The 21,182-nt window shown below is 42.3% G+C and overlaps 4 protein-coding genes across 14 annotated transcripts in view; 2 read left to right on the top strand and 2 right to left on the bottom strand.

Annotated features, from left to right (window-relative positions):
• Window positions 1–14,440, top strand: emd (emerin (Emery-Dreifuss muscular dystrophy)). Of its 3 annotated transcripts, none has more exons than XM_046872100.1 (7): window positions 1–77; window positions 12,879–13,319; window positions 13,401–13,499; window positions 13,580–13,614; window positions 13,737–13,762; window positions 13,872–13,916; window positions 14,078–14,440. In XM_046872100.1, the coding sequence occupies exons 2-7, from the start codon at window positions 13,244–13,246 to the stop codon at window positions 14,325–14,327; spliced, it is 531 nt and encodes a 176-aa protein (XP_046728056.1). In that variant the 5' UTR covers window positions 1–77; window positions 12,879–13,243; the 3' UTR covers window positions 14,328–14,440. The 3 variants fall into 3 exon arrangements, with proteins under 3 accessions (XP_046728056.1, XP_046728055.1, XP_046728057.1); XM_046872099.1 differs by having other exon boundaries at window positions 13,845–13,916; XM_046872101.1 differs by lacking the exon at window positions 13,872–13,916.
• Window positions 2,919–5,040, bottom strand: LOC124400340. 3 transcript variants are annotated; one of them, XM_046872097.1, is made up of 3 exons: window positions 3,449–5,040; window positions 3,146–3,207; window positions 2,919–2,948 (listed from the first exon to the last, which is right to left on the bottom strand). In XM_046872097.1, exon 1 carries the CDS (start codon window positions 4,966–4,968, stop codon window positions 3,943–3,945), a length of 1,026 nt encoding a protein of 341 aa, XP_046728053.1. In that variant the 5' UTR covers window positions 4,969–5,040; the 3' UTR covers window positions 2,919–2,948; window positions 3,146–3,207; window positions 3,449–3,942. The 3 variants fall into 3 exon arrangements, with proteins under 3 accessions (XP_046728053.1, XP_046728052.1, XP_046728051.1); XM_046872096.1 differs by having other exon boundaries at window positions 3,146–5,040; XM_046872095.1 differs by having other exon boundaries at window positions 2,919–3,207.
• Window positions 7,687–13,001, bottom strand: LOC124400339. 5 transcript variants are annotated; one of them, XM_046872093.1, is made up of 3 exons: window positions 10,714–10,849; window positions 10,389–10,450; window positions 7,687–10,188 (listed from the first exon to the last, which is right to left on the bottom strand). In XM_046872093.1, exon 3 carries the CDS (start codon window positions 9,832–9,834, stop codon window positions 8,473–8,475), a length of 1,362 nt encoding a protein of 453 aa, XP_046728049.1. In that variant the 5' UTR covers window positions 9,835–10,188; window positions 10,389–10,450; window positions 10,714–10,849; the 3' UTR covers window positions 7,687–8,472. The 5 variants fall into 5 exon arrangements, with proteins under 5 accessions (XP_046728049.1, XP_046728046.1, XP_046728050.1 ...); XM_046872090.1 differs by lacking the exon at window positions 10,714–10,849 and adding an exon at window positions 12,869–13,001 and having other exon boundaries at window positions 7,687–10,450; XM_046872094.1 differs by lacking the exons at window positions 10,389–10,450; window positions 10,714–10,849 and adding an exon at window positions 12,869–12,970.
• A 5,418-nt stretch (window positions 14,441–19,858) lies between the features above and the next one.
• prkcz (protein kinase C, zeta) overlaps window positions 19,859–21,182 on the top strand; it is a 76,832-nt gene continuing 75,508 nt past the window's right edge. For 2 of the 3 annotated variants that reach the window (XM_046870835.1, XM_046870834.1), the window contains exon 1: window positions 19,859–20,084. In XM_046870835.1, the coding sequence (XP_046726791.1) occupies window positions 20,032–20,084 (53 nt within the window). In that variant the 5' untranslated portion in view covers window positions 19,859–20,031. Of the gene's footprint in view, window positions 20,085–20,166; window positions 20,324–21,182 lie in introns of those variants that run through there. The other variant, XM_046870836.1, reaches the window with a different exon arrangement.

Below are 21,182 nucleotides of genomic sequence, written 5' to 3'. Positions count from 1 at the left end.
GTTGGGGGCGTGGTTACACTTCCTGTTCCGCTTCACACACAGCAGCCGGAAAACAAGGAAGAGCTTCCGTTTAATTCGTAAGTGTTTTATGATTTTAAAATTGTTGTTTAACTTCACACAGAGTTCCGGATATAAAATCTCTCATCACCACCATCACTTCATCCTCCATCACCTTTCACCCCTGACTGATCTTTATTCTTTATTTACTCCTAATTCACTAATAACGGAACAAAGCTCTGAGTGCTTAAATTCACTCCGCGCTCCCTGCACAAGTGCACTACAGAGTGTGTGAGAAGTCAAAGTTCACTCACTCTGTTTAGTGCACTTCAGCTACAGGAGGAGAAATTTACAACACAGCCCGAAAAGAAAACTTTAATCTACCTTCAAACACAATATAATCTACAATATAATTTACAATATAATTTACAATATAATTTAAAATATAATTTATAATAAAAATTTAAATATAATTTTCAATATAATCAATATAATTTATAATATAATTTATAATATAATCTACAATATAATTTTCAATATAATTTATAATATAATTTTCAATATAATTGCGGTGAGGGAGTGGAGTTCGGAGTCGGACGCCTCTGTTTCAGTCTGGCTGAACTGTGAGGGAGACGGGCAGACATTAGAAGGGCGTCAGTGGTTGATCAGTGAACAGACTGTGGGTGAACCCCAGCATGAGTACGGAATAGGAAAGTGCCGGGGGGAAATGTAATAGAAAGAAAGAAAGAAAGAAAGAAAGAAAGCTCAGCTTAGTAAACTTCTTGACCTAGAACTAGTAAATGTGTTACAATAATGTATAATATAATCTATATACTGGTAGAAGCATGGAGATGTTTAGGAGAGATGCAGTGGTTTTTAACCAGATTGTTCAACAAGATTTTGGAAGTGAGAAGATGCCTGAGGAATGGACACTCCTTGCTGGTACTGATCTTTAAGAATAAGGGAGATGTGCAGACCTGCAGTAACTACAGGGGAATAAAGTTGATCAGTCACACCATGAAGTTCTGGGAAAGAGTAGTGGAAGCCAGGCTGAGAGAAGAGGTGACCATCTGTGAGCAGCAGTATGGTTTCATGCTGAGGAAGAGCACCACAGACGCATTATTTGCTTTGAGAATGTTGATGGAGAAGTATAGAGAAGGACAGAAGGAGTTGCATTGTGTGTTTGTGGATTTAGAGAAAGCGTAGGACAGGGTGGAGAGAGGAGTTGTGGTATTGTATGAGGAAGTCTGGTGTGTCAGAGAAGTATGTGAGGGTGGTGCAGGACATGTATGAGGACAGTGTGACAGCAGTGAAGTGTGCAGTAGGAAAGACAGATTGGTTCAAGTTGGAGGTTGGACTGCATCAAGGATCGGCTCTGAGCCCTTTCCTGTTTGCAATGGTGATGGACAGGTTAAAGGATGAGGTCAGACAGGAGTCTCTGTGGACTATGATGTTTGTGGATGATATTGTGATTTGTGGTGAGAGTAGGGAGCAGGTGGAGAAGAGCCTGGAGAGGTGGAGGTACACGCTGGAGAAAAGGAGAATGAAAGTCAGTAGGAGTAAGACAGAGTACATGTGTGTGAATGAGAGGGAGGGCAGTGGAGGGGTGCGGTTGCAGGGAGAAGAGGTGGAGAAGTTCAGGTTCCTGGGGTCAACAGTGCAAAGTAATGGAGAGTGTGTTAGAGAAGTGAAGAAAAGAGTGCAGGCAGGGTGGAGTGGGTGGAGAAGAGTGATAGCAGGAGTGATTTGTGATAGAAGAGTATCTGTGAGAGTGAAAGGGAACGTTTATAGGACTGTGGTGAGACCTGAGATGTTGTATGGATTAGAGACAGTGGCATTGAGTAAAAGACAGGAGGTGGAGCTGGAGGTAGCAGAGCTGAAGATGTTGAGATGTTCGTTGGGAGTGACGACGATGGACAGGATTAGAAACGAGTTTATTAGGATGTTTTGGAGACAAGGTGAGGGAGGTGAGATTGTTTGGACATGTGCAGAGGAGAGACTGCCTCCAGCTCCAAATCCAGAGTGCATTTAGTTGCCATAATACACCAAAATACAAATACAGTGCATTTAGCAGATTAAGAGAAAATACTCGTTTATAGAAACTCAATTATTCTCACTCATGTATTTATTTATAGAATCTCACACAGTATCGTGATGTGGTTTTCTTCTCTCTGGAAAGCTGCTTGAAATTTTCCATACACTAAATCTGTGTTTTTATCGCCAGCTTTTAACACGCCACTGCGGAGGGACTTTTTAAATGCACTATATATAAATAAAAATACAAACCCGATTCCAAAAAAGTTGTGAATAAAAAAGGAATGCAATAATTTACAAATCTCATAAACTTATATTTTATTCACAATAGAATATAGAAACATTAAATGTTGAAAGTGAGACATTTTGAAATTTCATGCCAAATATTGGCTCATTTTGGATTTTATGAGAGCTACACATTCCAAAAAAGTTGGGACAGGTAGCAATAAGAGGCCAGAAAAGTGAAATGTACATATAAGGAACAGCTGGAGGACCATCTCTGTGCATAAGGGTCAAGGCCGAAAAACCATACTGGATGTCCGTGATCATCGGGAACCATACTGGATGCCGTGATCTTCACATACAGGAATGCTACTGTAATGGAAATTTACAACATGGGCTCAGGAATACTTCCACAAAACATTGTCGGTGAACACAATCCACCGTGCCATTTGACCTATAGAGCTAAAACTCTATAGGTCAAAAAAGAAGCCACAGACCACATACTGCATCAATTACAACATCATGGCTGTGTAGAAGAAGGATCCGGGTACTGAAATGTCCAGCCTGCAGTGAAGATCTTTCACCCATAGAAAACATTTGGTGCATCTGTAACCCCTCTTGGTTCTCATGTCAGATTCGCCCGAAAAAAGACCACCTTCACACCATTTTAGAGTTCATCCATGCGTTGTGTTTTACTGAGGGTAAAATAAAAAGACACGCAGGTTGCATAGGTTACACAGCTCATCCGGTCACAAAACGTTTACCTCAACAGTTCAGGTGGAACTGAGATTATATTCAATAAATGGCCACATGTCTGAACTCATTATTTTTTGATTTTATGAACACACAATAATAATAATAATGACGACAAAAAAAAGATAATACACCATACCTGAGGGTAAAATAAAAAGACACGCAGGTTGCATAGGTTACACAGCTCATCCGGTCACAAAACTGTTAAATAATACAATTAAGGGAAACAATAAGTACGCAAAAATAAAAAAAGGGATAAATTTCACACACGTATAGCGTGTATATACTTAATTATGAGCTAAGAAATAAATAAAAAAAAAAAACTCAACTACTCCAAGTTGTCAAAAAACACTTTAGCGAAATCATATCATTTGTAAAATAAATAAAAAGTTTATTAACAGCATGTGTATGAATATTACCAGAGAGAACATTTGTTGCTTACCGTTTACCTCAACAGTTCAGGTGGAACTGAGAGAAAATGGCCGATGCAACTTGCGTTTTATTCTTTTCTTACTTCACCTTTAGGTGTCGCTAATTCCCCTCTTCTCAGGTATAATATAAAGACAAATGAATTACACAGAAAATATATATACTGTATAATGAACTATTTCACAGTAAAAAAGTATTTTGGCACCATTCAAAATAAATCCATTTCCTCTGTTACATTCACCCCCACTGAATGTGCCAAAATATAACAAACACGAAATCAACAAAGAAACAAAAACTCCCACAGAGACAAAATCCCAGAATTGCCATTCTTAGCACAATGCTGTTGATCAGAAAAAACTGTTCATCTAAAGAACTGATAAGAAAAAAAGTGCTGCGCATATCACTTCTTCTTAAACACGACCCAAATAAAGTGCCTTCTACACTTCATCCCGGCAACTCATACCTATATGCACTCCAAATTTGACATAACACCCTAAACTGTGTACTCTAATGTTTCAAACCAAGAACAGAAAAAGACCATTTGCCATGGTTCTGTTGTCCAGTGTTGAGCAGGGTCTGCCTGTTCATAGAACAAATAAGGCGATTCACCGGTTTCAAGAATCTGCCAAACCTTGATCTACGACCTGACAACTCAGCACCATCCACCGTTCCACTAACAGCACAATTAGGATCGCAGACATTGACCTGACCAGGACATTCCTGATGAACTGAATGGTCCGAAAGAGTATTTCCAGGAATTACACTAAGTGGCGGCACATTTGCAATCACAGAGAAATCATGAGAATCACATGACTTATCTACATTGGGGCCACTAGCATCCACGGACCCAGAAACTTCAGGGCTTCCACTCATAGCCACCGAATTGTCAAAAGCCAACGAGCCGTCATCGGAAACATCATCGCCCACAGAAAACACACTCTCATCATCAGTAGCTCCCACAACATCACATAAAGGAAGAAAATTCACACAAAGAAGCAGATTTCTGTGCACTACCTTGAGCTGACCTGATACAGGGTGTTTTATCTTGTAAATGTGAGTCCTGAAATCACGGTCGACCACAGTATATACCACACCCTCCCACTTATCCGAAAGTTTGCGTTTGCCACGCTCACTCATATTGGCTAACAGAACCCTGTCACCGACTTCGATGTTCACGCCCTTATGTCTTCGGTTGTACATCCTGGCCTGGTGAGACTGTTCTCTGCCAGTATTAACCTCAGCAACAGCAAGAGCCTCCTTCAAATCTCTGTCCAAAGATACTACATACTTGGGAAGAGAGTCACTCGAATCGTCCCTCAATACACTCTTGAAAATCACATCAACTGGCAGTCTCGGCGTACGACCAAACATTAAATAAAATGGAGGAAACCCTGTCGTCTCATGTGCAGTACAATTGTATAGAAAGGTCAGTGTGTGAAGCATCTGGGGCCAATCATGCTTTGGTCTTGGCTCTAGAGCCCTGATCATATTACCCAGTGTCCGGTTAAACCTTTCAACAGCGCCATTGCCCATTGGGTGGTACGGGGTCGTCTGTGACTTTTTGATCCCACAAAAGTCGAACAAGTGTCTGATGAGTTCGCTACAAAATTTGCACCCTGGTCAGAGTGGATGCGTTCTGGGAAGCCATAATAACAAAATAGTTATCCCAAAGCTTCTTAGCCACCGACTTAGCAGATTGATCCGAACAACGGCGTGTGCTAGCCGTAAAATGGTCAGTAACCACCAGAACGTCAACAGACCTATTCTGAGAGTCCTCGGCTGACCAAAAATCAATACAAACTAACTCAAGCGGAGCAGAAGTCTTAATACTCTCCAGTAAAGCCCGACCTTCTGGTACTGGTGCCTTTGCAAGCACGCAACGACCACAAACTTTCACATAGTCATGGACATCTCGTTCGATCCCAATCCAGTAAAAACGCTGACGAGACAGGTGAAGGGTGCGATACTGACCTTGGTGTCCAGCCTCATCATGACAACCCCTCAAAACTTCAGTTCTGAGAGAAAAAGGCACCACATATTGGAATCTTTTGTGACGTGTTAAAGGGTCTTTTGAAACACGATACAAGACACCATTGGTCAAAGACAGCCTATCCCACTGCTTTAGGAGTTTTAATGCAGCACTGGGTTCACCTGCACGCTCACGTCTCGAAGGCCTACGTTTAAGGTCGACATAGTACATCACCCTCTTTAAATGCTCATCTTCAAGCTGTCTGTCTCTCAGTTCTTGGTGAGAGTATGAAGGAAGAGAATCAAACCCAACGTCAGTAATCTGTTGGACGAATCCAGAGAGGGGAGTAGCCCACACTTTCGCTCCCTCATCCCAGTGAAGATGGTTAGAAAAGACAGCAGCCACTTCTGCACTTGACAAACTACCACACACATCCACACCCAAATCCTTCCGATCACAGGCACCCGCCGAAACCTCAGCACTATCAGCCACTCGCTGACTGGCATTTGACAACCGAAAAGCATCCTGCACAGCAGCACAAGTATGGTTCTCCAACTCCGCTACTAGCTCAACATAGGGTTCCCTAACTATGCGGTAGCTAACACGACCATCTACAAAAGGTTGCCTACTCAAAGTGTCTGCTATTGTGTTCTTTGGCCCAGGAACATATTTGATGTCAAATTCAAAGGCGGCTAGTTTAGCCACCCACCTCTGTTCACAGGGATCAAGCCTCGGTTTGGTCAAGATGTGCGTCAAGGGATTATTATCCGTCCAAGCTGTGAACCGGTGCCCTTTAAGCCAATGGCTAAACTTATCACATACAGCCCACTTAAGAGCAAGGAACTCAAGGCGATGTGCTGGATATCTGGCTTGCGCTCTGGTAAGTGATTTACTCGCAAACGCAATGGGTCGAGCTTTGCATTCTCCTGGACGTAGTTGCGAAAGTACAGCACCCAACCCTTCCAATGAAGCATCAGTAGCTAGAATAAAGGGCCTGGAAAAGTCAGGGTGTGCGAGGACTACATTAGAAAGCAGAGCTGTCTTCAAAGCAGACAAAGCCGCCTCTGGCTGGAGTCCAATCATCAGGAGTAAGTTTCCTGAATGATGTAACACCTTTGCGACCCCTACCTCTACCTTTCTTCACACCACTAGTTAAAGCGTAGAGTGGGTGTGCAAGGGATGAACAATTCTCAATGAAACGTTGGTACCACATGACAAGACCGAGAAAAGACTGAATTTTCTTAACTGATGGGGTAACACCATCAGGGCACATCAAATCTGCAGAAGAAATCTTAGCAATCGCTTCGACCTTCCCAGGATCGGTGGCGACACCATCCTCCGAAAACAAATGACCAAGAAACTTCACAGAGCGCCTAAAGAAATGACATTTCTTTGGTGACAACTTCAAATTGTGTTTTTTCAACATTCCAAAAACCATTTCAAGCCTTTGCAATGCGATGTTTTCGTCAGGTGCAAAGACCATTATGTCATCCAGGTAGCACAACAATGACAAGAAATTCTGGTCACCAAATATCCTAGTCATCATTCGCATGAAACTAGCAGGCGAGTTACAAAGGCCTTGCAGAAGACGATTATATTCATGCAACCCTATCGGTGTAGTGAAAGCAGTGTACTTCTTGTCGTCTTCATGTAATGGGATATTGTAAAATCCAGAAGTCAAATCCATTATACTAAACAATGAATTGCCACCAAGTGCTGCAAGACAGTCTTCTTGATGAGGAAGGGGGTGTGCATCTTTCACAGTACGTGCGTTAAGCCAACGGAAGTCTGTACATATTCGCAAATCGCCATTCTTTTCCAACACAGTACCAAAGGAGACGCATATTCGCTAACTGACTTACGAATTATACCTCTCTCCTCCATCTCATTTAGAGCAACACGCAACTTCTGGTACTGTGAAGGGGGAACTTGTCTGAAAGGTAAACGAAACGGCCTCTCATCAAACAGACGTATTCTATGCACAAAACCGCTGACTTCGCCGCAATCAAGAGAATGTCTTGAAAAATTGACTCATATTCAAGAACTAGATTACAGAGCTTCGTCTTCCAGGATCCAGAAACTTCACAGGAATCTAGATCAATAGTCTCTAAACCGCATTGCCTGAGCCTGCAACGTAGATCTTCAGACATGTCCGTCTCAACCACTGACTGCTGAACAGTCGACCGAAGCGGCAACTCACTCTCTGTTTCACCCACATCCTCCAAAGCAATGCAAGGATAAACGTCGGCCACTTTAGAGTTCCGCTAAGCGTCACTGGTTTGTCGCTAGGATTGATCAGCTTAAGTGGTATACTGCCATCACCCCAAAGCTGAGTGACAACACGACCCACCAGAACTTTCCTAGTGGCAGAATGAAGTCTAGAAGGTTCTACCAAAACAGTACTGCCTAGTTGGCCACAGGATTTAGCAGGAAGTTTACCCCAGACTAAGTGTTCTTGACCAGGTGAAAGTGTTATTGCATGGTTAAGCTTCACTGTACCAACAACATCAGGAACTGTCCTACCCTTCCATCGTTGTACGCCAGCCAGCATTGACAAGAACTCATCACACTCACGATTACGTTCACTAGGTGCAGAAATCAGTTCCCAATATCTGTCCGAACTCTTCAGTCTATGGACAATATGTTTAATGACATTCGTTCCCAAAATTAGGTCATCTCCTTGACCTGGCACAACAAGACATGGGACAATAACAGTACAGCCATAAACATCCAGTTTAAGTTCAAGCATGCTTCTTGGGAACACCCGTTTGCCACCACAACCAATCAAAACAACATCTGTGTCCTCCTCATTAACTGCATCCAAAACACCATGTTCCCTTAACTTACTGAAAACTGAATCACTCAAGGTACAGGCCATCGAGCCAGTGTCCAACATTGCTTTGACAGTGACCGAGTCGTTAAGAACAACAGGTGTGTAGAAAAGTGTATCTGAACATGCAACTCGTTGTGTATTCTGAAAAACAACTCTCTGCGAATCAGGACAAATGTTCTTTATGGAAAGAAACAAGGCCTCGAAGTCAGTATCAACATTGAGGGAATTTTCAGAATCACCCACACTCCCCCTCTCCGAATGCAGGTGACTCAGTTTCCCTGATCACTAAATGTACCTGAAACAGGACGCAAAGTAGAAGCCTGTTTTTTACAGTCGCGTTTTGAATGACCAGCAGCATGACATTTAAAACACAAGTGATCAGATCTACAATGGTCAATAGTGGTATGTGTTGTGTCGCTGCAAATGCTACATCCCTTTTTCCTCGTGTTTTCCCAAATGGCACATACGCAGGCTTATTCTCTTCCTTATTCTTTAAAACCTCAAGAAGCTGTGCCAGCATCTCGGCCATTCTATTCAAACCGGACCGATCTACTGCTTCAGGTTTAGGTTCATCAGGTCTAGTGGTTCCCTGTTTAAAGCATGAAAGTACAGCTTCAGGACCAATATCAACATTTTCACATTTCTGTAAGGATATCTGAGCATTTTGACAAGCTGAATACACGTTAGCGCTTACTCTGGACTTTTGTTCACGCTGGAAACTGTCCAAAAGCTCATGAACATCCTTTGCTGTCCAGCTTTCTAATGGGCGCAATTTGAAAATGCGTGCCAGTTCAGTATCTGGACAATTCCTCACAAACATCATTGCAACCTCAGAATTCAGATTGTCCATTTTCCTCCCTTGAGCTCCAAGACACTCATTGGCAATATCCGCTGCCTTGTTTAAACGAAGCCAGTAATCCACAGGATTCTCACCATGTTTAGGTAGTGTGCTATAAAAATCAGCTAGTGGCATACTAGAATAGGACACCTCGCTGAAGTGTTGCTTAAGTATACTATAGATTATTTCTGGGTGATGTTTGCTGTCCAATGCAGAGTTACTACGCAAAGCTACCTTCACTATGTCTTTCGCCCTACCCATGAGATGACTGATTATCTCGTCAGCTTGTTCAGTGACGTTGATGTTTCTCTTCCGTAAATAACGCTGCATCATATCAACCCACTCCTGAATGTTACATTTCCCCGAACCATCCCCCCTAAATACAGGTGGTTCTTTCTCATCAGATTTCAAAACAACATTTAACTGTGACAGATCAAGGGTAGCACACTGAGAACCTGCAGAGCTATTATCACTAGAAGTCCTAGCAAATCCACCTCCCGATAAAAGTCTGGCGGTTACTGAATCACCAATCTTCCGACCCAATTCTTCAACCAAGGCACCAAATTCACTGGTGTCACGCCCGCTAGATGCCTTCGCTACACAGGGTTTAGGAGTAGACGTGATGGGGAAAGTCTGATTAATATCATAACCTTCCCCTGATGCACAAGTATTGGGCTCATACTTAACACCACCTAACCCTATCTTAGTATCAGAAAACTGCATCAGATATTTTCCCCGGCCTGTGCCGCCCTCAGCCATCTTTGATGATATCCACAAAAAGGTTTTCAAATAAAACACTAAGTTAAACAAAAACAACAATTTATATTAAGCAGAAACAAGATTTTCAATTATAACAACCTGTCCGATGTCCATCGGTTATATTGTGAAGTCAAAAAAAAAAATAGGGAAAGAGTCTATAACCGGAGAATCTGGCAACCGCGGTCCGACCGTCCAGACGAATCCTGCAACGTCACTTCCTCGATGATCAGCACCACGTGGACCACGAGCGGGAATCACGGCACCATTGTAACCCCTCTTGGTTCTCATGTCAGATTCGCCCGAAAAAAGACCACCTTCACACCATTTTAGAGTTCATCCATGCGTTGTGTTTTACTGAGGGTAAAATAAAAAGACACGCAGGTTGCATAGGTTACACAGCTCATCCGGTCACAAAACGTTTACCTCAACAGTTCAGGTGGAACTGAGATTATATTCAATAAATGGCCACATGTCTGAACTCATTATTTTTTGATTTTATGAACACACAATAATAATAATAATAATGACGACAAAAAAAAGATAATACACCATACCTGAGGGTAAAATAAAAAGACACGCAGGTTGCATAGGTTACACAGCTCATCCGGTCACAAAACTGTTAAATAATACAATTAAGGGAAACAATAAGTACGCAAAAATAAAAAAGGGATAAATTTCACACACGTATAGCGCGCCCGCACACGTGTTGCACACGTGTGAAACACCTGCTACTTAATTATGAGCTAAGAAATAAAAAAAACTCAACTACTCCAAGTTGTCAAAAAACACTTTAGCGAAATCATATCATTTGTAAAATAAATAAAAAGTTTATTAACAGCATGTGTATGAATATTACCAGAGAGAACATTTGTTGCTTACCGTTTACCTCAACAGTTCAGGTGGAACTGAGAGAAAATGGCCGATGCAACTTGCGTTTTATTCTTTTCTTACTTCACCTTTAGGTGTCGCTAATTCCCCTCTTCTCAGGTATAATATAAAGACAAATGAATTACACAGAAAATATATACTGTATAATGAACTATTTCACAGTAAAAAAGTATTTTGGCACCATTCAAAATAAATCCATTTCCTCTGTTACACATCATAAAGAGGAAGATGATAGAAGAAGAGCTGAGACAGTTGAGCAACTAGAAGCCTGTATTAGACAAGAATGGGAGAACATTCCTATTCCTAAACTTGAGCAGCTTGTCTCCTCAGTCCCCAGACGTGTACAGACTGTTATAAAGAGAAGAGAGGACGCCACACAGTGGTAAACATGGCCTTGTCCCAACTTTTTTCAGATGTGTTGATGCCATGAAATTTAAAATCAACTTATTTTTCCCTTTAAATGTTCTCAGTTTAAACATGTGAGATGTCGTCTATGTTGTATTCTGAATAAAATATTGACATTTTAAACTTCCACATTATTACATTCTGTTTTTATTCACAATTTGTACAGTGTCCCAACTTTTTTGAAATCGGGTTTGTATAAAAATGTATTCCAAATGACTAAAAATGGTAACCGCACTGTACTGTGTTTTTCTTTATGTTTTAGTTTTAAATGATCCCAAACTTTGGAAACTTTCTGGCTTTTCTTTGGTCTGAATCTTCTATTCACTCCTCACTGTTTTCTCTCTGTTCCTCCATTCTGCAGTGTCTTTTGTGTTCCCTGTCCAGAGTTTAGCTGGTGGTGAATCAGTAATAATAGTCCGTGGGAAACACAGTGCTCCTGGTGTAGTTAAATGGACTAAACAAAGCAAATACATTTTTGTAAACGAATTATTAGAGTTACTCGAGAAAACGTTACAGCCCTGTAAAAAACAGTGACACTGCGCTTAAAGTGCGAGGCGGAGACAAAAAAAAAACTCACGGTCCACCACTTAATACCTTGCTGAGGGAACTCAAGAAAAGAGTCAAGTCAAGAAGCTTATATTGTCATTTCAACCATATATAGCTGACGCAGTACACAGTGAAACCCTGAACCCTGATGCTACATACAACAATAATTACAGAAACAGAAAACACAGGGTTAAGAACTAGTAAGTGTCCTCGCCACATAAAGTGCATGTGTGCAAACAGTGCAAAGACAACACAAGACAGTGCAAGACAATACACAAAACGCTAAATAGCACTGCCAGTAAACCTGTTGTAAAGAGACAAAGTGAACAGTAGCAAAAATGTAAACAAAATGTTGTGCAAAGAGCAAAAAGAAGCAATCCAAAAAAGATGTGCAAAAATGGCATGTAAACAGTTTATGGTAATCATTCATTAGCGCTAGGTGGTATATAAACTCCGAGCACAATAGCGGTGGTAATTTCCTGGGGTAAATAAAAAGGTCTACATCTCACAACCATAAGCTCCAACAGTGATGAGCAGTAGGTGGAAACAAGGACAGAGTTCTTACACCATACTGTGTTGATGAACACTGGACCACTGCTATGTGTATGTGATGAATAAAATTTGATTTGATTTGATTTGATTTGACATTAAACAGTAAGGGGCTAGTGGGAAAAAAGGCCCAGTGGCGGCATCTGGTGGCCAAAGCAAAAACAAAAACAACCCAAAAAATGTCACAGTTCAGTACAAATACTTGTACCATTACACTCCAGTAATCAACAATATGTATTTGATGCGCTTAAATACCAGCATTTTATTATTTTATTGTTTGATTAAATGAATTTGATTCAAATAAATTTTACATTAATTAAATTAAACAGTTTTACATTTGAACTGTTGAAAGTTTTATTCAGAGAAGTTCAGTTTTGTGTTTCGGTAGAATTTATAATCTGTGCAATATTACAAATTGCATTATTACAGATTATAAACACTGTCATTTTAATCACCATTTAATGAATAAGTTTCTGTTTAATTTTTTCATTTGATGCTGTTAAAAAGATAAAATATAACAAAATAAAACAGGCATAGAATTTAAATACTTCATTATTACTTTAGTTTAACTCTAAAAGAGTCACTGGACTTTTCTCATTTATCACAGCAGGAGCACCACGCTAGCACCTTCCATCATTTCCCTTACCTTTGTGCAGGTGTTGGAGCTGAGCAGGTGTTGGAGCTGAGCAGGTGTTGGAGCTGAGTAGGTGTTGGAGCTGTGCAGGTGTTGGAGCTGAGCAGGTGTTGGAGCTGAGCAGGTGTTGGAGCTGTGCAGGTGTTGGAGCTGAGTAGGTGTTGGAGCTGTGCAGGTGTTGGAGCTGTGCAGGTGTTGGAGCTGAGCAGGTGTTGGAGCTGAGCAGGTGTTGGAGCTGTGCAGGTGTTGGAGCTGTGCAGGTGTTGGAGCTGAGCAGGTGTTGGAGCTGTGCAGGTGTTGGAGCTGAGCAGGTGTTGGAGCTGAGCAGGTGTTGGAGCTGTGCAGGTGTTGGAGCTGAGCAGGTGTTGCTGTTGAAGGCTGTGGGAGATGTTGAGCAGTAAGAGTGACCAGGAGATCAGCTGGATGTTGGATGATTATGGGATTAAGCATGGCCCGGTGGTGGGTGAGTCTTGGTCTACTGCACTCTGAAGTGATGTGTGTAAGGTTTAGTTTTGGTTTTTGTGACGTGAGGATTTTGATTCAGGTTCCACCAGATCTCTTTACGAGAAGAAGCTGAGAGACATTATGGCTAAAGAGAGGAAGATGAGAGGAACGTCAGAGCCGGTGGTCTACAGAGAACAGCGTACGGCTATAATAAAAACAATAATAAATGTATTTAATGATTACTGAAGCGTTTTTATTTGTAAATGTTTTTCTGTTAAGGAGATGAGGACGTTTCCTTCTACCATCACAGACCTGTGAGTCTTTTATTAACCTTATGTTTCTCACAGATAAACGTTTATATGTGTGTGAAATACTAGTCATTATATCTGTGTGTGTGTGAGAGCAGTGATTATTCAGTGTTTTCTACTTCTTGTAGTGGGGACACGACGTTTTCAGCAGCCGGTAACTGGCTTTTATTTCTACTTCTGTATTTAATGTTCTAAAAGTGAAGCTGTTCGGTGTGGTTACTGTCGCTGCTGTACAGTGTAATCGCTGTACACTCACTGTTTAGGAGAAATCCTGTGTTCAGTGCTGAGTACAGAGACATTGTCAGTAGGTGAGTATCTCTCTCTCTCTCTCTCTCTCTCTCTCTCTCTCTCTCTCTCTCTCTCTCTCTCTCTGTCTGTGTGATGTGTCATTTCAGGACTGAGCTGAAGCTGTAATTAATGTTTATGGGATTGATCATAAAAACACTTTCAGGTGTTTTATCTGTTCCAGGCCCATGGTCTCTCCGTACTACACTGAGTCACAGGGAAAATACACAGCAGTGACACAGGAGAGGACACAGGGGGGGACACAGGGGAGGACACAGGGGAGGACACAGGAGAGAACACCTGATCCTGGTTCTGGACGCTCCGTCCCTCTGTGGCTGCAGATTGTGTTCTTCCTCATCGTAGCTGGTGTCCTGGTCTTCATCTTCATCAACATAGAGCCAGCTCAGAGCGAGCCTTTCAAACAACTCACATAACACACGTTTTACACACACCTCACACACTGTACACACCTCACACACTGTACACGCCTCACACACCTCACACACTGTACACGCCTCACACACCTCACACACTGTACACGCCTCACACACTGTACACGCCTCACACCTCACACACTGTACACGCCTCACACACCTCACACACTGTACACGCCTCACACACCTCACACACTGTACACACCTCACACACTGTACACGCCTCACACACCTCACACACTGTACACGCCACACACCTCACACTGTACACGCCACACACCGTACACCTCACACACTGTACACGCCTCACACATTTCACACACTGTACACACCTCACACACCTCACACACTGTACACGCCTCACACACCTCACACACTGTACACACCTCACACCTCACACACACTGTACACGCCTCACACACTGTACACGCCTCACACACGTACACACCTCACACACTGTACACGCCTCACATTTCACACACTGTACACACCTCACACACTGTACACACCTCACAAACCGTACACACCTCACACACTGTACACGCCTCACACATTTCACACACTGTACACACCTCACACACCTCACACACTGTACACGCCACACACCTCACACACCTCACACACCTCACACTGTACACACACCTCACACACTGTACACGCCTCACACACACCTCACACACTGTACACGCCTCACACATTTCACACTGTACACACCTCACACTGTACACCTCACACTGTACACACCTCACACACGTACACACCTCACACACTGTACACGCCTCACACACCTCACACACTGTACACACACACCTCACACACTGTACACGCCACACGCCTCACATACCTCACACACTGTACACACCTCACACTGTACACACCTCACACACCGTGCACACCTCACACACTGTACATGCCTCACACCTCACACACTGTACACACCTCACACACGTTCACACCTCACACACTGTACACGCCTCACACCTCACACACTGTACACGCCTCACACACCTCACACACTGTACACACCTCACACACGTACACACCTCACACACCGTACATGCCTCACACACCTCACACACTGTACACCTCACACACCTTACACACTGTACACGCCACACACTGTACACGCCTCACACATTTCACACTGTACACACTCACACACCTCACACACACACTGTACACGCCTCACACACTGTACACTCACACACTGTACACACACACACTGTACACGCCTCACACACCTCACACACTGTACACGCCTCACACACCTGACACACCGTACACACTTCACACACTGTACACGCCTCACACTGTACACGCCTCACACATTTCACACACTGTACACGCCTCACACACTGTACCGCCTCACACACTCACACACTGTACACGCCTCACACACTACACCTCACACACTGTACACACCTTACACACCTCACACACTGTACACTCACACACTGTACACGCCTCACACACTGTACACGCTCACACACTGTACACGCCTCACACTGTACACCTCACACCTCACACACACTGTACACGCCACACGCCTCACACACTGTACGCGCCTCACACACCTCACACACTGTACACGCCTCACACACCTCACACACTGTACACGCCTCACACACCTCACACACTGTACACGCCTCACACACCGTACACACCTCACACACTGTACACGCCTCACACATTTCACACACTGTACACACCTCACACACTGTACACACCTCACACACCGTACACACCTCACACACCGTACATGCCTCACACACCTCACACACTGTACACACCTCACACACCGTTCACACCTTACACACTGTACACGCCTCACACACTGTACACGCCTCACACATTTCACACACTGTACACGCCTCACACACTGTACACGCCTCACACACCTCACACACTGTACACGCCTCACACACTACACACCTCACACACTGTACACACCTCACACACTGTACACGCCTCACACTGTACACGCCTCACACACTGTACACACCTCACACCCCTCACACACTGTACACGCCTCACACGCCTCACACACTGTACGCGCCTCACACACTGTACACACCTCACACACTGTACACGCCTCACACACCTCTCACTGTAGACACCTCTCACACGCCTCACACACCTCACACTGTAGACACCTCTCACACACCCCACACACTGTACATGCCACACACACACCTCACACACTGTACACACCTCACACATGCCTCACACACCTCACACTGTAGACACTTCTTACACACTGTAAACGCCTCACACATGCCTCACACACCTTACACTGTAGACATTCTTACACACTGTACACGCCTCACACACTGTACACGCCTCACACACACCTCACACACTGTACACACCTTACACACTGTACACGCCTCACACACACCTCACACACTGTACACGCCTCACACACTGTACACGCCTCACACAGTCAACGTGTTAAATGTGTGTGTTTGTGTGTTTCTCTGTGTGTTTGTGTGTGTGTTTCTGTGTGTGTGTGTGTGTGTGTAGATAAAAATGGTGTACTGTGTGCCTGAGTGTGTAGATGAACAGTGTGTACTCTGTGTGTGTGTGTGTGTGTGTGTGTGTGTGTGTGTGTGTGTGAGAGTGTGAGTGAGAGAGAGAGAGAGACAGTTGCATAAATCACTAAGTCACTAAATATAAACAGAAATAAATGAACAAACTGGAGAGTCAGTGTGTCGTATTACTTCTGTTTTCACTTCTAAACATCTGAAAGCTAGACATCTGCATTACCACATATTACTACAGTTAGATTTTTATCATGCCCAAACAAAAAAAGGTTTCCCATGCGATCTCCGATGCCTGTGGTGCCTTTTCTGGTCAGGGAAGAATCAAACACAGAATGGTGCAAATGTTCTTCTTCAGTTTAAAGCAGATAACAGACAAGTTTATATACACACTGGAAAAAACCTGAGCTAAAACTGTTCCTGATTGGGTAAGAAGACATAATAACCAGAGATGTGTCAGTCCAGACAATGACTTTCTGTATACCTTACATACTTGCGTCGTAAAGACCCTGTAGACACTGAACACACAACATAGAAATGTGTTTAAAGAACCAGTGTGAGGCCCATCTAAATACTAACAACTACTCATTACCACATATAACTTAGCATCTTTACGTAGCATCTCAGGATGGTGTTTCTGTTTCAGTGTGTACAGCAGTCAAACACCTTGGTGTGATTATTGACCCGAGTCTTTTCTTTGAGGCTCACATGAATAATATCACCAGGATCTCCTTCTTTCACCTTAGAAATATTGCTAAAATTAGAAATATGATGTCGTTACAGGATGCAGAAAAACTAGTTGATGTTTTTGTAACATCTAGATTAGACTACTGTAACGCTTTACTGTCTGGGTGTTGGAGTAAGTGCAGAAATAAGCTTCAGTTAGTTCAGAATGCAGCAGCAAGAGTCCTCACTAGATCTAGAAAATATGATCACATCAGCCCTGTTTTAATCATCTACACTGCTCCCAATTACATCTCACACTGATTATAAAATACTAATACTGACGTATAAAGCACGTGTCTGTGTTTCCTTCTGCTTCTCCCTTTTAGTTCTGCTGCCATAGCGAGTCTTACCAGGGTCCAAACTGCACAGTGACATTAACTTTCATACAACAATCAGGACACACAATAATCCATATCCTTCTCTTCCTGTCACCCTCTTCTCTCTCTCTCTCTCTCTCTCTCTCTCTCTCTCTCTCTCTCTCTCTCTCTCTCTTTTTCTCTCTCTGTCTCTCTCACAAAATGTAGCAGACTGTTGACATTAACTACAGTCCAATCCATCCTCAAAGCTGCTGTTCTTACTCCGGAATTTCATGGAACCACCCAAGGCGTTGATGAGAAGCCGTCCCAAACTGCACAGAGTGGCCTCCACACGAAGAGAACACTATCCAGAGGCAGACCTGGACGAAGTGAGAAGATCCACTGAGGGACGAGGGGCAGGAACAGTGATCACTGGAGCCTCAGGAGCATGTTTAACTCGACAGAGAGAGACAGAGACAGAGAAAGAAAGAGACAGAAAGAGAGAGAGAGAAGGATATGGATTATTATGTGTCTTTATTGTTGTATGAAAGTTAATGTCACTGTGCAGTTTGGACTCCGGCAAGACTCACTATAGCAGCATTTTATTTTATTTTTTAATTTATGTTTTTACTTTATTATTATTTTTAGAAGTTCATGAGGGTCCCCTGGTGGTCTGGTGGTTAGGATGCAGCGCTCTCACCGCTGCGGCCTGGGTTCGATCCCCGGTCAGGGAACCAACCCCAGCCACTCTCAGTGCCGGTCCCAAGCCTGGATAAATGGGGAGGGTTGCTTTAGGAAGGGCATCCAGCGTAAAAACATCATGAATACAGATGATCCGCTGTGGCGCCCCCTAAGGGGAGAAGCCGAAAGAAAGTTTATATAAAAAATTGATGAAATAATTACTACCTATTGATGGTGTGCATGTGAGTGCAGTGCTTTTATTTCCTGTTCATTTTGCTGCAGTACAGAATAAACATCTAGGATTCTGCTTGTTATTTTCTATGAGGGAGGAGAAATATGCTGATCAGCAGCACTAAGAGATTTTCTAGAACTCAGGAGATTCTCCTTCCATGTTATTTAAAATACTGTTCATTTGATTTGACTACATTTACATTCTAATTTCCGAGTGATCTGTTTTAAGGTGTGTGTATGATCATTATACCACTGTGCTGATTTTTTCTCCCTGATCATTTTGGAGAATTCCATATGTGTTCTGTCATTCTCACTGTATTAGATTCCTGTCTGTGATGCAGTGCTCTATTATACTGTGTTTTTCAATAATATTGATGGTTTCTGTAGCCAGAGTATCATAATAATGAGATTAAGAGGTGAATTGATTCAGAAGGGACACCACTGAAGGGTGAGGGTGAAATACACGACCTGATAATGATTATAATTATATATCAAATGACAAAGATCTCAACAGCTTCACTGCACAGAGAGAAGAATAAACTATTCATTAAATTAAACAGTTTCATTTAAAAAAAATTATGTTTTTAAATTTTCCCTACATATTTTCCTGGAATCCCGCCTTCTCATCTGCGATTGGCTGACCCTATCTGTCTCTGTGTTCAGATTGGCTTATAACATGTATGCTGTCTAAACAAAAGAGAAAAGAGGTTGTAAATTATTTCACAAAACTGCTTAATGTCTAATTATTATACATTAAAAAACATGCTCCAGCAGTAGTTATAGCAGCAGTAAATAATATGTGTATATCATAGGTTTACATAATATATATTTATATATAATGTGTGTGTATATATATATATATATATATATATATATATATATATAATGTTTATATAATAAGTGTATATTAAACTTAATAGAAAAATTAAGGAATTAAGATAAATATTAGTAGAAAATTTTCCGTGTGTCGGATGAGGGCGCAGTCTCTCTCTCTCTCTCTCTCTCTCTCTCTCTGTGTGTGTGTGTGTGTGTGTGTGTGTGTGTGTGTGTGTGTGTGTGTGTGTGTGTGTGTAACCATAGTGAAGCCTGACTGTGAGCAGGACAGAAACTGGACTCTGCTCTGTTTCCTGAAAGCGGATTAAACTCAGAAAGCTTCGGTTCACTGTTTATTTCTCGACCTACGTGTGTGTGTGTGTGTGTGTGTGTGTGTGTTAGAGCTGTACAGTGATCATGCCGGTGAGGACGGTGATGGACTCGGTGAAAATAAAGGCGCATTTCGGCGGGTGAGTAAATCAACAGGTTGCTGAATGAGTCGACTCTGTCTAAACGACTCCTCTGAGTGAATCGAATCGAAGTAAATGTAATCCGGGAAAAAATGTAATCCTTGAAATTTCTTATTAAATACAGCCACATTCTAATTACACTGGAACTCTCAGCTTCATCTAATCTAAACATCCGATGTTTTAATTTTCATCCCAAAAGAAATTTTCAAACTTCACCAGAGCCATTCGGTTTACAACAGGTGAGAAATCAAAGTCCTGATCCTGATTTTACTCATAAAGTCCTGATCAATACCTGATAAAGTCCTGACATTGAATTTATTTACATCAAAACACAAACACATGTATAATACTTATATATTTATATACAACAGCTGATGCATAATATAATGCTTTAATAACAGTGTGTGTGTGTGTGTGTGTGTGTGTGTGTGTGTGGTTCAGGTTTTCTGAGAAGTGTTTATTATTAAAACTGATTAAAATAAAATGATGATGTTTCTCAGCTCTGTGTTTGATTTCATTCTGATGAAATCATTAGACACCATCACAGCTCTACTGGTTCCTAATGGGAATCCAAAAGCCTGTACTGTGTGATTGAGTTATACATTTGCCATATTTGCCAGTCATACAAGTGATTATTATTATTATTATTTTCATTTTGTGTGTGTGTGTGTGTGTGTGTGTGTGTGTGTGTGTGTGTGTGTGTGCGTGCTGATGGTAGCTTAGTGTTTAAGGAATTTGATTTTGGCTCCAGGGGTCATGAGTTCAAATCCCAGCCACACCAAGCTGCCACTCCTGGGCCCCTGAGCAAGGCCCTTAGCCCCATAACTGCTCAGTTGTATGAATGAGTTAAATATAAGTCACTTTGGATAAGGGCATCTGCCAAATGCAGTAAATATAAATGTGTGTGTGTGTGTGTGTGTGTGTGTGTGTGTATATGAGAAACAACTGTTGTTATTTCCTCTTTTTGATCATTTCAGGAAGTGTAGAAGTCCTTGTGTGTATGCATTATGTTTTCTGACTTTGTAAAACACACTGATGTCTTTCAGGGGAATAAGGCGATAAAGTCACAGAGAAATAGCAAAGGCAGGAAAGTGTTAA

This window comes from Silurus meridionalis, chromosome 17 (assembly GCF_014805685.1).
Source record: "Silurus meridionalis isolate SWU-2019-XX chromosome 17, ASM1480568v1, whole genome shotgun sequence".
NCBI lineage: Eukaryota > Metazoa > Chordata > Actinopteri > Siluriformes > Siluridae > Silurus > Silurus meridionalis.
Note: the sequence above shows the minus strand (reverse complement) of the source record. Positions and strands in the feature narration are given on the sequence as shown.